The sequence below is a fragment of the Onychostoma macrolepis genome, chromosome 06 (genome assembly GCF_012432095.1).
Source record: "Onychostoma macrolepis isolate SWU-2019 chromosome 06, ASM1243209v1, whole genome shotgun sequence".
NCBI classification, from domain to species: Eukaryota; Metazoa; Chordata; class Actinopteri; order Cypriniformes; family Cyprinidae; genus Onychostoma; species Onychostoma macrolepis.
The window spans coordinates 16,660,589-16,673,267 of record NC_081160.1 but is presented as its reverse complement, the minus strand read 5'-3'; the positions used below and the strand labels follow the sequence as shown (position 1 = coordinate 16,673,267).

Sequence of the window (12,679 nt, the reverse complement as noted above, 5' to 3'; positions counted from 1 at the left end):
CCGCCCAATGCCCACAGACTCCGCCCACTGCTCCACGCGCGATTGTTTTGGTGATAGTTATCTCTCTCACCATATATCAGAGACGGATTTCATATCCTCATACTACACGGACTTACCGCACACTCGGTAAGGAATCTGTGCAAACACGTATCATAAACAGTGTAAATCATTTAACTGGATTCAGTTTAATGACACCGGAGAACAGGAGCTCTTTTGCTTTTCTATTTGTATTTGCAAGCACGGCGTTACTTCACTGAATTTACATTTGTAATAATGATATTTGACATAAGTTTTTAAAATAACGTTATCTATTATCAAATTCCCCATTTTAAAATAATATACATTTTAAAATATTACGAGAATATAAAATTAAGGACGTTTAAGATGAGTAGATAAGCTTAAACCAGATATAGGCTAGCCCATATAAAAGTATAGAAATTGTATTAAAATTAGAAAACTATTTGTAAATTAGCTTTTCTTTATTTCGGAATACGGTAGGCTACATTAATTATGTTACGCATTATTGAAGTATAATAATGTTGATTAAACCGTAGCAGGCCTACATCTTTTTGTTTACTCAGTGTAGTCTATTTGCTCATTTAACTAAAACATACACATATGGCAAAACCGACCCAAATAATGGTATTGATAGGCTACAGTACAACACAATATAACCTGCAATATAAATCCAAAAACCTTATACTGCATTATCTGTTTGAAATCCAAATCACTGTTAATTAAGGGAGTTAAAACAAAATTGTTGCTATTTGCATGCTACAGTCATTTACTTCTGTCTTAAGGACTTGGCATTAATAATTACATAGTAGCTGTCTTTGTGAGTTTTAAATTGAAGTGGTCTGTGCATCAGTGATTTTTGCTCCACTGCTTTTACAGTAGCAAATCTTCAATAGTTTTTAATGGCACTTTCAAATAAAGTCACAATGAACTCCTGAATCAGGATATTACATGCAGACACCTCTCAGTTGCAGGAGCATGAGTTATTTACAATGACATTCCAAAGCACAATTAAGGCTTGGAGGTGTTATGCTGTTTGCCTACTCTTTGCCTAACGGAATAGAAACAGTGTAATTACGAACAAACCAAAGTCCAATACTCCTACTTTAATGCTTGCTGTGTCATACTGACATTCATGACCGAAGCCCATGTGAGTCTCTGTCCATTACTGCACTCTAGGGTCAAAGTCCTACAACCTGATACAAGGCATAAGACATTTTCTGTATCGCAAGATATATTGAAAAATGTTTTCTTTAATTTCACCTTTAGAGGTTTAGAATTTTCTAATGGCCTTCCCCTGGGCCTCAAGTCTCCATTGTGCTAATGTACTTGTTCTGTAGTCAAGTGAAGCGAAACCTTGGAAATGAGTAAGATTTGGCACAAGAGGTCTCACTAATCACAGCTACGTCTCATTGAAATTCATTGTCGTCACATTCTGTCAAGTTTCCAAGAAGTACTTACAACTTCCATTATGACAGAGCTATTCTCTTCAAGTTTACCCCAAAATAAAATGTTGTCATTTACTTACGGTCATTTATTACATGTCGTTCCAAACCTGTGACTCATTTTCTTCTGCGGAGCACAATAAAACAAAAGTCAGTGGGGTCCATGTTGTTTGGACTTCAGCATTTTTCTAAATATCATATTTTGTGTTCTGCAGGAAGAAAACAAAAAATTGGATAGCTCACCCAAAAATGAAATTTCTGTCATCAAGGTGAGCAAAACCTGAGGGTGAGCAATTGAAGATATTTTAATGAAACCTGAGATTTTTGTCCTTCGGTTCAAAGTCAACCCCCCTAAAAGTTTCATGCTTCAAAAAGTTCATAAAACACTGTAAAAGTAATCCATTTAATTCAAGTTTAATTTAAGTCTTCTGAAAAGACACCGCCACTTTAAATGATGAACAGATTTAATTGCAGTGCTGCAGCAGAGTTTATTGCTCTTAAATTTAGATAATTTCACCTCTTAATGGTGTTTTTAACTGTACTAGTCAAGCTAATGGTTTGATGGTGGCTGATTGATAGCCTGCAGCATAGGCTGAAGATATTCAGCATAACACAAATTCTGTTATACAACAGTTTCACAGTATAGATCATTTTAGCATTTATATTTCAGATAAATCAGGAATGTTTGCACTGACAAATATGTATTAAACATTTGATGCTTTTTTGTGTTATTGTTTTTAGAGTTGCTAGGCACCACCAAAAAGTACATGCAGATCCAGCAGCTAGAGCAGCAGGGAAACAAGAGAGGATTATAGCTGTCATATTAGCAGCTTACTACCGTTTCTCCTCCCTCTGTTCAAGAGAGGCCATTGAGGGGACCCAAAATACCCATCCTGATAAAGTCATGTTGGCAAACAGAGAGCATTCATAAATACAGCAGCAAGCAGTCATTTTTTGGCCCAAGTATGTCAGATGCAAAGTGACAAGCTAATGACTAAGTACAATGAAATGCTTATTTTTCAACATCTGCTTCTGCTGTCATTTACTCAGCAATATTATTAAAACTAATTAAATGATATTGAATAACATCAAAAATATTACAATACTAATATTCTTTCCATTTTGCCAAAAAAAGAAAGAAAGAAAAAAAAGCATTTCAGCATAACATTCATATTTATGTAAAAATGAAACACTTATTCTGACCTGTATTTCTAAAAAATATATTAAAAAAAAATTTCACTTCCTTACAAAAACTTCTTGCTGACAAATGGGTAAAACCTAGTGGTTTGAAGGATAGTGATAAATTATAAAGTTTTAAAATTATTATTTAAGTTAATATTTTGAGACTAAGCTGTGATCCTAAGTGTTTTACCATGTCATTAAATTATTCTTGTTCTAAATATGCCTAACAAGAATTTTTTTTACATATAAAATAATTACACTGAACGGCATTTTAGTGGGTGCCTTCTGTATATCATGGTAAAAAAAAATAAAAATAAAAAAAAAGTATGATTCTATGAAGGACATTCTAATAGTTGGGGGAAAAAGTAAGTTACATTACACTTATTTTTGATGCTTGAAAACCCTTTTCCTCATTGACCAATAAACACCGATCAACACTAAAATAAAGCACATCAAATATGGCAAACGTAAGCTCGATTGTACTTGGTTGATGTGCAAGAACCAGTGAAGTTTTGTTTAACTTGGATTTCTTGTACGATCTCTTTATGAACATTTAGAAGACTGAACGTTTTGGGGGAACGGACTTTTAATGAAGAGACAAATCTCAGCTTTCGTTGAAAAAAAGTGTTTCAAAGATGAACGAAAGCCTCATGTTTGGAATGACATGAAGGTGTGTGAATGACAGATTTTTGATTTTTCATTCAACAATGGAGACAGTCATTGTAGTGTAATTGTAGAGCTCCATTAAAACGAAATGCTACACCTGCAATAACACTGAAATTGGCATCATAGGATAGAGAACAGAAATTTTAGAACAAGCATTCAAGTGATCATCTACTTAAAACACAATTAATCATTTTTTAAAAAGCTTATTGTAAGGTAGTACCTGAACAAAAGGTTAACACTCCCCATAGTGCCTTCTTTTGAAATCTTACCATGGAAAATGAAAAGGAGTGGTTATGAAAATACAGGTCAGTTATACAAGATACATTAATTTTTTCTTAAGAAACATTATCTAACCTTTTATATTGCTACATTTACATCCAGAGTACACAGAGAGCAGGTCACAGATGGTGTCAGCGAGTGATGTCTGAGCATGTTGTGCATAGATAGGTGTGCATGCATTTATATAAGTTTAAGACACATTTGTTGAACATATTTTGCCATTAGCAAAGATTAAACTGTATATTATACAGAATAAAGCATGTCAGAACCAGGGAAAGAAAAACAATATCTCTGAATGGCGTGATCATTTTTCTAAGCCACTACTCCAATTGAAGACTAAGAATATTCAGCCTTCAAAAAAAGTGACTTTCCATTACACCATTACATAAAACGGAAAACTTTTAGAGGTTTTACCCTCTTTGTGGGTGCAACAAACCAACAGATGTTTTTTTTTTTCTTCTTTGCATGACATCAAAAACAATAAAAAGAAACAAGTTATCATAGCTTTAGCACTTCTAATGTTTCTTTACAATTTTATATACACAATGTGTACTTCTATATCAAAATGCCATCAGAAATGCAGTGAAACGTACCATCATGCATTTGATAAAAACATTTGAAATTGCTTTCAGCTATGAAAAAAAAAATATACTTCACTGATAAAATTACAGTGAATAGAGATTGCACAAATATGCAGTCTGCCAGCCCACAGATTACTGATAGCCTTTTAGCTGCTCTCTCAAGATAAACATTTGCACAGTGTTATTAAGTATTAAAAGCACAACACTTATGACACCAGAGTAGAGGGGAACTATTGCAAAATTGTTCCCTTTAGAATAGTTCACAACAGCTTTGATTACTAAAAATAGATGCTTCTATCAAGTATTAAGAGGGGGTGAAAAAGTTCACATATAGGTTTAAAACCATCCTCCAGACCAAATCATGCATTGAAGGCAATATACACAAACACTAAAACTGAGATCCCATTTTATTTAGAGGCCTCATTTAATTGATAGGTATGAATTCAGTTTACACAAAACCCTTTTAAAAAAAAAAGTCAACATGCAGTGATCACAAGGATAGAAAGAAGAGCCTATAGATGGAGAACAAAGGATTTGAAAATGGTGTCTAGGCCGTACACTTCAAATATTCACAGTGACTCATGTTTCTTTTCTTGTCCATGTATTCATACGGATTTAAACATACAAGGAAGGCATTGTTCTGACACAGAACAGTCAAACATCAAAAGCTTTAGGAATTTGAAAAAAAACCCTGTACCAAAGTCCAGTTTGACTTGCAGGATCCCCAACACGCTGCTTCAAACCTCCATGACCACCTCATAATTTAAGGAGGTAAAGCTTACGGTCAGCTGTAGGGCTCCACCATCTTTAGTCCCAAAAGGAAAAAAAAAACAAACAAAAAAAAAACTGTCCTTTTCTGAATCTAGTTTACGTACCAATTGCCATGCTCAGGATGAGGCATTTTTTCTGCACATTCAATGCAGCGGAGACCTGTTCTCTCTTTTTAAAACAAATAAATGCAAGACCGAACGCAGTGGAGATGAAGCTCCTCTCACTGAAGTCTTTGAAAATCTATGTACAGATAACTCTGAGCAATATTTAAAATGTCCAAAAGGAAATTACTGGACCTTTAGGTCAGTTTCTTGTCATTTCTATTATTATGAAAAAGAAAAAAAGCTTCTTCGTGAAACAAAGAGAACAGCAGCTTCCTGTGGACACCCTAATACCAGCATTCCAAACAAGTGTGGATGATATTCAGGAGAATCAGAAATAGTCCTTGATATTCATGCAGCTGTGATATACAAAAGATACTGACCTCCAAACCAAGCCACATTTCATATCGCATGAAACAAAAGCACTTTACAAAATGGCTAGTTTTCTTATAAAGTAAGGCACTGCATTAACTTTCACTCTCTGGAATAGTGCTGTTCAACAACTCAGCTGGTTTGAGCGAGTTTAGACGTAGGCCCCTAAAGCTGCGTGGAACTCAGTGAGGCATTGAACGAGCTGTTGGAATTTTGGTCTCTCCTCCGGATCCAAGGCCCAGCAACAAGCCATCACTGCAAATCTGAAACAGAGAACATCTTCATATAAACAAAACATTTACTTTTATCAGAAGCCGTAGCAGATTGATCAAAAGAAGAAAAAGCTGATCTGATGAGACTTATTGGTCTTGATTACACTTGACAGCAACAACCTTCGAAAAGGGCTTGAGTGAAAGTTGAGATCGCCTTATCGCTCAGTTTCTATTCAGGCTTTCCAACACACAAGGCAAGCCGCAGAACACATTCATCACTTATTCTCTGGAGGGAAAGAGTGCGAAGCTGTGATCCAATGCTGATTAGCTCTTCCTGCGTTCTCTAAACTGTGTTCCGGTGAGTGCGCGTAAGACAATAAATCTTGCTGTGTTTGGGTCACTGACATGGTCAACAGCACTCGTTGCTTTGTAATTCCTGGCTGGTCCGGTCACCGCGGCTCCGGTTCCCTAACTATTGCAGGATGCCGATAAGGTTCAGATTGTGCAGACTTCTTGTATTCGGATCAAACTGTCCATTTCATTTTCTAAAGGTTCCCTTACAAATTCATCAAGATTTAAGAAAGCTGTTGTTACTGATACTTTGGGAGCACTGCCAGTCAGAGAGTTTATTTATTTTGCAATATTAACTCTGCACATGTTATTTTAAAATAAATATTTATTCTGAAATTGATTCAAATACAGCAGTTAAATGTCTGAACCAAACTCACAGTTCATCGGGGCAGTTGATGGGTTGTGCTATTCTGTAGCCGTCCTTCAGATAGGCAGCCATCTCGAAGGGGTCGATGTCAACATAAGGAGTCTGTCCCAAGGTCATCAGTTCCCACAGAGTAACCCCAAAAGCCCACTGTAAGGAAGCAACACACAAGAGCTCAGAGCAGCCTGAGTGACACACAATGACTGAAACAGAAAGACGATCCCTCCCTTTAGACAAGTGATGAGATCACTTGAGCCGGACGTTATTTAGTAAACAAACAGATAGTGTTTACAGATCAGTATTTGAATGCAGAAACATAATCCTATTAGAATCTTCATATAGGATATATGGGAAGCTTCTTGGAGTGTCACAGATGGAAGGGGGAAAAAAAGTCAGCATCCAGGTAGTTATGATCAAATAAGAATAAATATAAGAATGAGATGTTTTTAAAAATACTGTTTTTAAAGATTCATGTTCATAACATCTTTAAGAACAATTTATTAGTGCTATTTTTAAATCAAAACATTAATAAACATTTCAAAATATAATCCTTTGTTAATACAAATTAGTTGATTTTAAGTCGTTTTATTATTATCCATTTATATTAATATAAAATTATATTTATTAATATAAATCAAATAAATAATTATTGGCTTATCTGCATCAGTCAGAATTTTAAATATCAGTGCATTCCTTAAAACAATTTAAAATGGAGAATCATCACAAATCATGTAACTGCAGAAAAGCATATAAATATGAGACTGTTTCCAAAAAAAAAAAAAAAAAAAAGTGCCCCTATCTGGATTTGTTTGAGCCATGAGGTCCCCGTTAGGCCATTTAAGGGCCAATGGAAGCATTCTGGAAACAAAGCATTCCAGTAACACAAAAGAAGGAAATGTGGATTCTTTCCATTGATTTTGGACACAATCACAGCTTGTTCACTGAGACATTTAAGACGCTTCAAATCTAATAAATAAGCAGCCATGCCAATTTAACATGCATAAAGATGTTTGTTCTACATCAATATCTATGAAACAAACTGAAGTGCAAATTAGTGTAATTACAGCTCGTGTTATAAATAATGCTCAAGTCAATCAAGTTGATTAGATGTGTCAATAATCTTGGATATAAAAAGCAACATGACTATAAAAATCTGCATTACATTCAGTGCAAAAGTTACTTTACAAACAGTTCTATGTATGTCTGCCCTTCAGGGAGATGTGTTGGAAAATGCTAAACAGTTAAAGTACTGTAAAAATTATGTTCACTTGACTGCAGAATGCGTTTGAATTTAATCCTCCCTATTCATTAGAAGACAATCATGCCCATCTTTTCTTTCTAGACATTTAAAAACAGACAGGCTTCTTTAAATATAAAAGGATGTTGTCTTGTGTCGTTAAGAGGCTATGAGAGGTAAAACTGGGCACAGATCAAAGTTGACATCCACTGGTGATCTGGCATTTTGTCTTTAATCTGAATGGGTGGGTGGTATCCTGCACTACAGGTCCTTACGGTAAACAAATCTCCTGCGTATCCTAGTAAATGAGTAAATTTCCATACCAGGCCACTGCTCATCACCATCTCCTATTGTATTATGATAAACAACGCTTTAATAATTGTTCCTGGCATGAGGGCAGCACCAGACACTATTGTTCTGTTAGATTGAAAGGATGCAGAGGTCAGATTGCTGACAGGTTTTGGCCCGGTGTGTCATTTATGAGGCAGCCAGGCGGCGTTCAGTCCTTCCTGACTGTCTAGGGTGGGTTGTTTCCTTGGCACTTTGAGTGAGAAAGACGGGAACGTACAGCGTGTTGCCAGACAAACACAATTTTCTTCCCCATGCACTTTTCTCAGAAATACAAAAATGCTCCAGGCTTGAGTTTGGTTAAAAGGATAGGTCACCCAAAAATACAAATTCAGTCCTCGTTTACTCACTTTGATGTTGTTTTGACCCATACATTTTTTTTTTCAAGAGAGATGTTAGGATATTTTTCATGAAACCAGACATTACTGTCCCTCCACTGAAAGTCCATTACACCAAAACTTCAACAAGACATTATAAAAGTAATTGATGTAAATAGAGTGGTTTAATCCGTATTTGCTTGATGCACAAGAACAAAACTCACTGGTTTTCATGCATCAAGAAAGCATGTTTGAGCTTCCTTTACCATATTTGATGTGCTCCATGTATGTGCATTGATCAATATTTATGTGAATAAATGCCAAAGTTAAATCTGTTTACTATATAAAGTGATCGTGTTTATTCAGAAGACTTCATACGCATGATTCATATTTTTTTTTTTTTTTTTTTACAATGTCTTTATGAACTCTGTGACGCATTAAAGTTCTAGTGTAATGGTCATTCAATAGAGCAACAGAAAACATTAATTTGTTTCATAGATAAACAAAAGTCTTTGGAGTTTGGAACAACATAAGAGTAAGTAAATGATGGTAATTTAATCTGAGTGAACTCTCCCTTTACCTTGCACTGTGCGCATATGCAGACTTGCGAAATTCTGAAATTTGATTGTACGCCTATTACATGAATATAAACATATTAGTGTAATTCAAATGTGTGTTAATGCAACTGACAATACAGGCCTCAACATATTCATGGGCACCTGAAGCATGATTACTGTAATTGTCAGCAATAACAATACGTGATGGAGCAGACCGTATGACGTCAAAGAAGTTACGCAATTTTAAATCTGTTACCAGGATCTGGGACACAATCACAAATCTTAAAAATGATAGCGATTTTACCAGTGCCATAAAATACTAAAAGGGTTCAACATTCTTTTATAAGCAAAATATCCATAGGAAGAGGAAAACAATACATTAGAGAACACCTGCTGCTGCTATGAAACAAAATATTATGTGAGTGCATGTTACAGTCTGTTGCAAAAAAAGGCATAAAGAAGCAGCGACTCTTACCACATCACTGGCACTAGAGAAGTCATTGTTAAGCAAACTCTCCAAAGCCATCCAGCGAACGGGTCGGTTCTCATTGTCCCCGAGGCAGTGATAGTCCATGGGGAAGAGATCACGGGCCAGCGCGTTGTCTGTGATCTTCACTTGCATACTGTTATCAATTCTACAAAAATAAATAAGTAAATAATTTAAAAAACTAAAACGTCTAAAAATAAAAAATTATATTATATTATATTATATTATATTATATTACACACTAATGCAAATGGATGATAAAGAATGCATAGACAGAATAAATACATTTAAAAAATGAAATGCTTTACGCTTAATTCAATATTTTTCTTTTATTTATTTGGCGATTACCAATGACAAATGCGATAATGCACATCTGAACAGTCATTATCATAATTGTATGATAATGTAATTGCAATAATGACTATTTGCCTGTACATTATTATTATTTGTTTTTTTTTACAGCCAATGCCAATATGTAACACTTGGTGTAGAGCTTTATACTGATTCGTGAAGGACAGTTGATGTAAAATGGTAAATAGTGGGAGAACATGAGGTCAAATGGCACTTACACACAGTTTCTGGCAGCCAGGTCTTTGTGAATAACCTCTCTCCGTGCCAGATAGCTCATCCCACATGAAATCTGTATTGCCATGTGGACCAGGTCTTGTTGAGAGATGGCCTGTGTGGGTAACACAAGAGAGAGAGAGAGTGGACGAAATGGTTGTGTGACCAATAAGACATTTTAAAGGTCACTCGGTGTCTAAAAAAAAAAAAAAAAAGTTGTATCTTTCTATTAAGAGAGGTCCAGCAAGAGAAACCAAAAAGTGAGACGCATGACAAGTGGGTAAGCAGATGCTTGTGGTTACGGTTCACCTCTTAGGAAACCAGACTTGATGGAGCAACAAGTTCCTCTGCTGAATCTCATTTGGTAGGAAGAGTCTGACGTCTGATGTAATGACAGTTACCTCACTAAACATAAACATCCCCTGCACCTAGATGCATAGCCAAACACTAACACTTTAACTCTTTAGAGGGAGTGTCTCAACTGCAGGCATCCTTGTATAATCTATCTTGAGTCAGACACAACAAGAAACACTGGGTGCTAACTGACAAGGTCATAACATAATGCGTGGCTTTTCAGATGAACTATACACAAGGCTTTAGAACAAAATAATTGCAGTGTATGACAAACTCAGGTGTCAGATGAGTTCGATGGTGCATGCTCATTCCTGTTTGTTCAGTGTGAATTTGGTTAGAGTGATTAGACTGAAATGTTTACTCAAGAGAGACTACATGTCAAACACGTAGAAGGTAGGGATGGTCAATGAGAGTGCGTTTTTAAATCTCAACCTTTTCTTTTTAGCTGTCATGCCTTAAAGGGGATCGATTTAGACACGCAACTTCTCTGAGAGGGTGTGCTTTAGTGTGCCAGCAGTTAACAGCAAGTGTGTGTCCGTCAACATGCTAAAGCCCTCTTTGAGAAGACAAGATTCCAATTTATTCCCATTTGCAAATCACTCGAGAGCAATGATTTAGTTAGAAATGCACATTTATTATTTTAGAACCAATACCTAATAAATGTCCAATGTCGCAGTGTTATAAAGATAAAATGCTAAAAACAAAAAGCTGTTTTAAAATGCTACAAGTGAATTTAGGCATCACATTCTTTTCTCTTTTTTATGTACAATATGGAAAATATTCATTTTGACTGCATAGGTAATCGAAGTAAAAACAGGAGAATTATACAACACTGGCTGATATACAATCTTTTAAAAGTCTATTCTCACAATGGCTACATTTATTTGATCAAAAACACAGTAAAAACTGTAATATTGTGAAATATTATTAGAACTTAAATTGACTGTTTTCTGATGTGACATTTTAAATTATAATTTATTCCTGTGATGCCAAAGCTGATTTTTTAGCAGCCATTACTCCAGTCTTCAGTGCCACACGATCCTTCAGAAATCATTCTAATATGATGATTTACTGCTCAAGAAACTTTTTTTTCCTTCCTATTTTTAATGTTGAAAACAGTTGTGCTGCTTAATATTTTTGTGGATTTCTGTAATGCATTTTTTTCAGTAATCATTTATAAGTAGAACAATTCAAAGGAACGCCATTTATTTGAAATGTGAAACTATCAACAAGTCTCTACTGCTACTTTTGATCAACATAATGTGTCTTTGTGGAACAAAAGCATAAAAAAAAAAAAAACCTACTCAAAATTCTGAATGGTCATGTATATACACAAAATATAACAATACATCATACATGCATAGTTTATGCAGAAAATCTATACCCTATTTATTTGATTCCTCTACATTCAAGCATTATTATTTATTTATTAAATGCTGATCTATGTGCAGTAATGCACATAGAATGCAACGTTGCACTTCCCTACGGCGTTAACTTTTAAAAACGGGTCTCAGGGTCCTTGAATACTGCTCCATTCAGTCTGTCTCTGTCCAGGTGTTTGATCAGCATCTGGTGGACAGGGTACAAGACTCTAAAACAGCCTAATTATACAGTGCTTCCTTAAGACTGACTAGTCATTCAGACAGAGTCATTTTGAAAGTATGTAGTTTTGACATACATCTAAGATTCAGTTCAGGTGAGAGGTGAAAATTTTGGCAATAAATACTAAAGTAAATCATCCACTTTCAATACCAAAAGTGCAGGGTATTAACTACAGCATGGGCAGTTTATATGATTTATGTTTTTCCAAAAAAAGACAATTGTGCATTGAGGCAGGAAGTATAACAACACTGCCACAACAAGCTTGGTCTTGAAGAGAAAAAAATTGATAGCTTAAAGCACCCATTTAACCATTTTAAGAATACACTGGTCTGACTGATCGAATATATGTAATCTTGTCTTTGAAGAGGGTTCAGTGGCAGCTGAATGAAAGACCGCCCAGAGATAACATCACAAAGGCTCGATTGTGAACAGTAAACTACTGTAAAGCACCTATCATAGAAAGTTAACTCGATCTTGACAGGATCTGCACAATGAAGTCACTGTTTAGAAGCAATTAAATCAGGACTACCTGAACACTCCAGGTGTTCTGCTGGAGGGTCTCTAATATAAACATCTGCCTCAAACTGATTTATAGCTAACAGGAGGAGGAGTCTCATTATGCTACTTAGCATTAGCTGAATTCACACTGCTCAAAAACCACTCTCTGTGCAAATGTCGATGCGGTTTAAATGTTACATGTTAAACAAAACAACCAGTAAAATAAGTGTGCTGGGTTTTTTTCAACTAAATTAATATCAGAGCAAAGGAGGAGTCCTCTGATATCAAACAAACTCTCTTTGATTATACAAACACAAATGGATTAGGTAGACTTGGTCAAGATTATTGTGGCAGTTATGTCATTTAAAAAATAAAA

The 12,679-nt window shown here is 35.4% G+C and overlaps 1 protein-coding gene and 1 long non-coding RNA gene across 3 annotated transcripts in view; one reads left to right on the top strand and one right to left on the bottom strand.

Annotated features, from left to right (window-relative positions):
- Positions 1-25: 25 nt before the first annotated feature.
- Positions 26-3,032, top strand: LOC131542009 (uncharacterized). Its single transcript, XR_009271639.1, has 3 exons — positions 26-126; positions 1,676-1,729; positions 2,202-3,032. It is a non-coding gene; the product is annotated as an uncharacterized LOC131542009 (long non-coding RNA).
- A 1,547-nt stretch (positions 3,033-4,579) lies between these two features.
- ryk (receptor like tyrosine kinase) overlaps positions 4,580-12,679 on the bottom strand; it is a 57,631-nt gene continuing 49,531 nt past the window's right edge. For both annotated transcript variants that reach the window (XM_058778217.1, XM_058778218.1), the window contains 4 exons: positions 9,855-9,964; positions 9,274-9,433; positions 6,353-6,489; positions 4,580-5,675 (listed from right to left, as the gene is read on the bottom strand). In XM_058778217.1, coding sequence (XP_058634200.1) covers positions 5,564-5,675; positions 6,353-6,489; positions 9,274-9,433; positions 9,855-9,964 — 519 coding nt within the window. In that variant the 3' untranslated portion in view covers positions 4,580-5,563. The remainder of the gene's footprint in view (positions 5,676-6,352; positions 6,490-9,273; positions 9,434-9,854; positions 9,965-12,679) is intronic.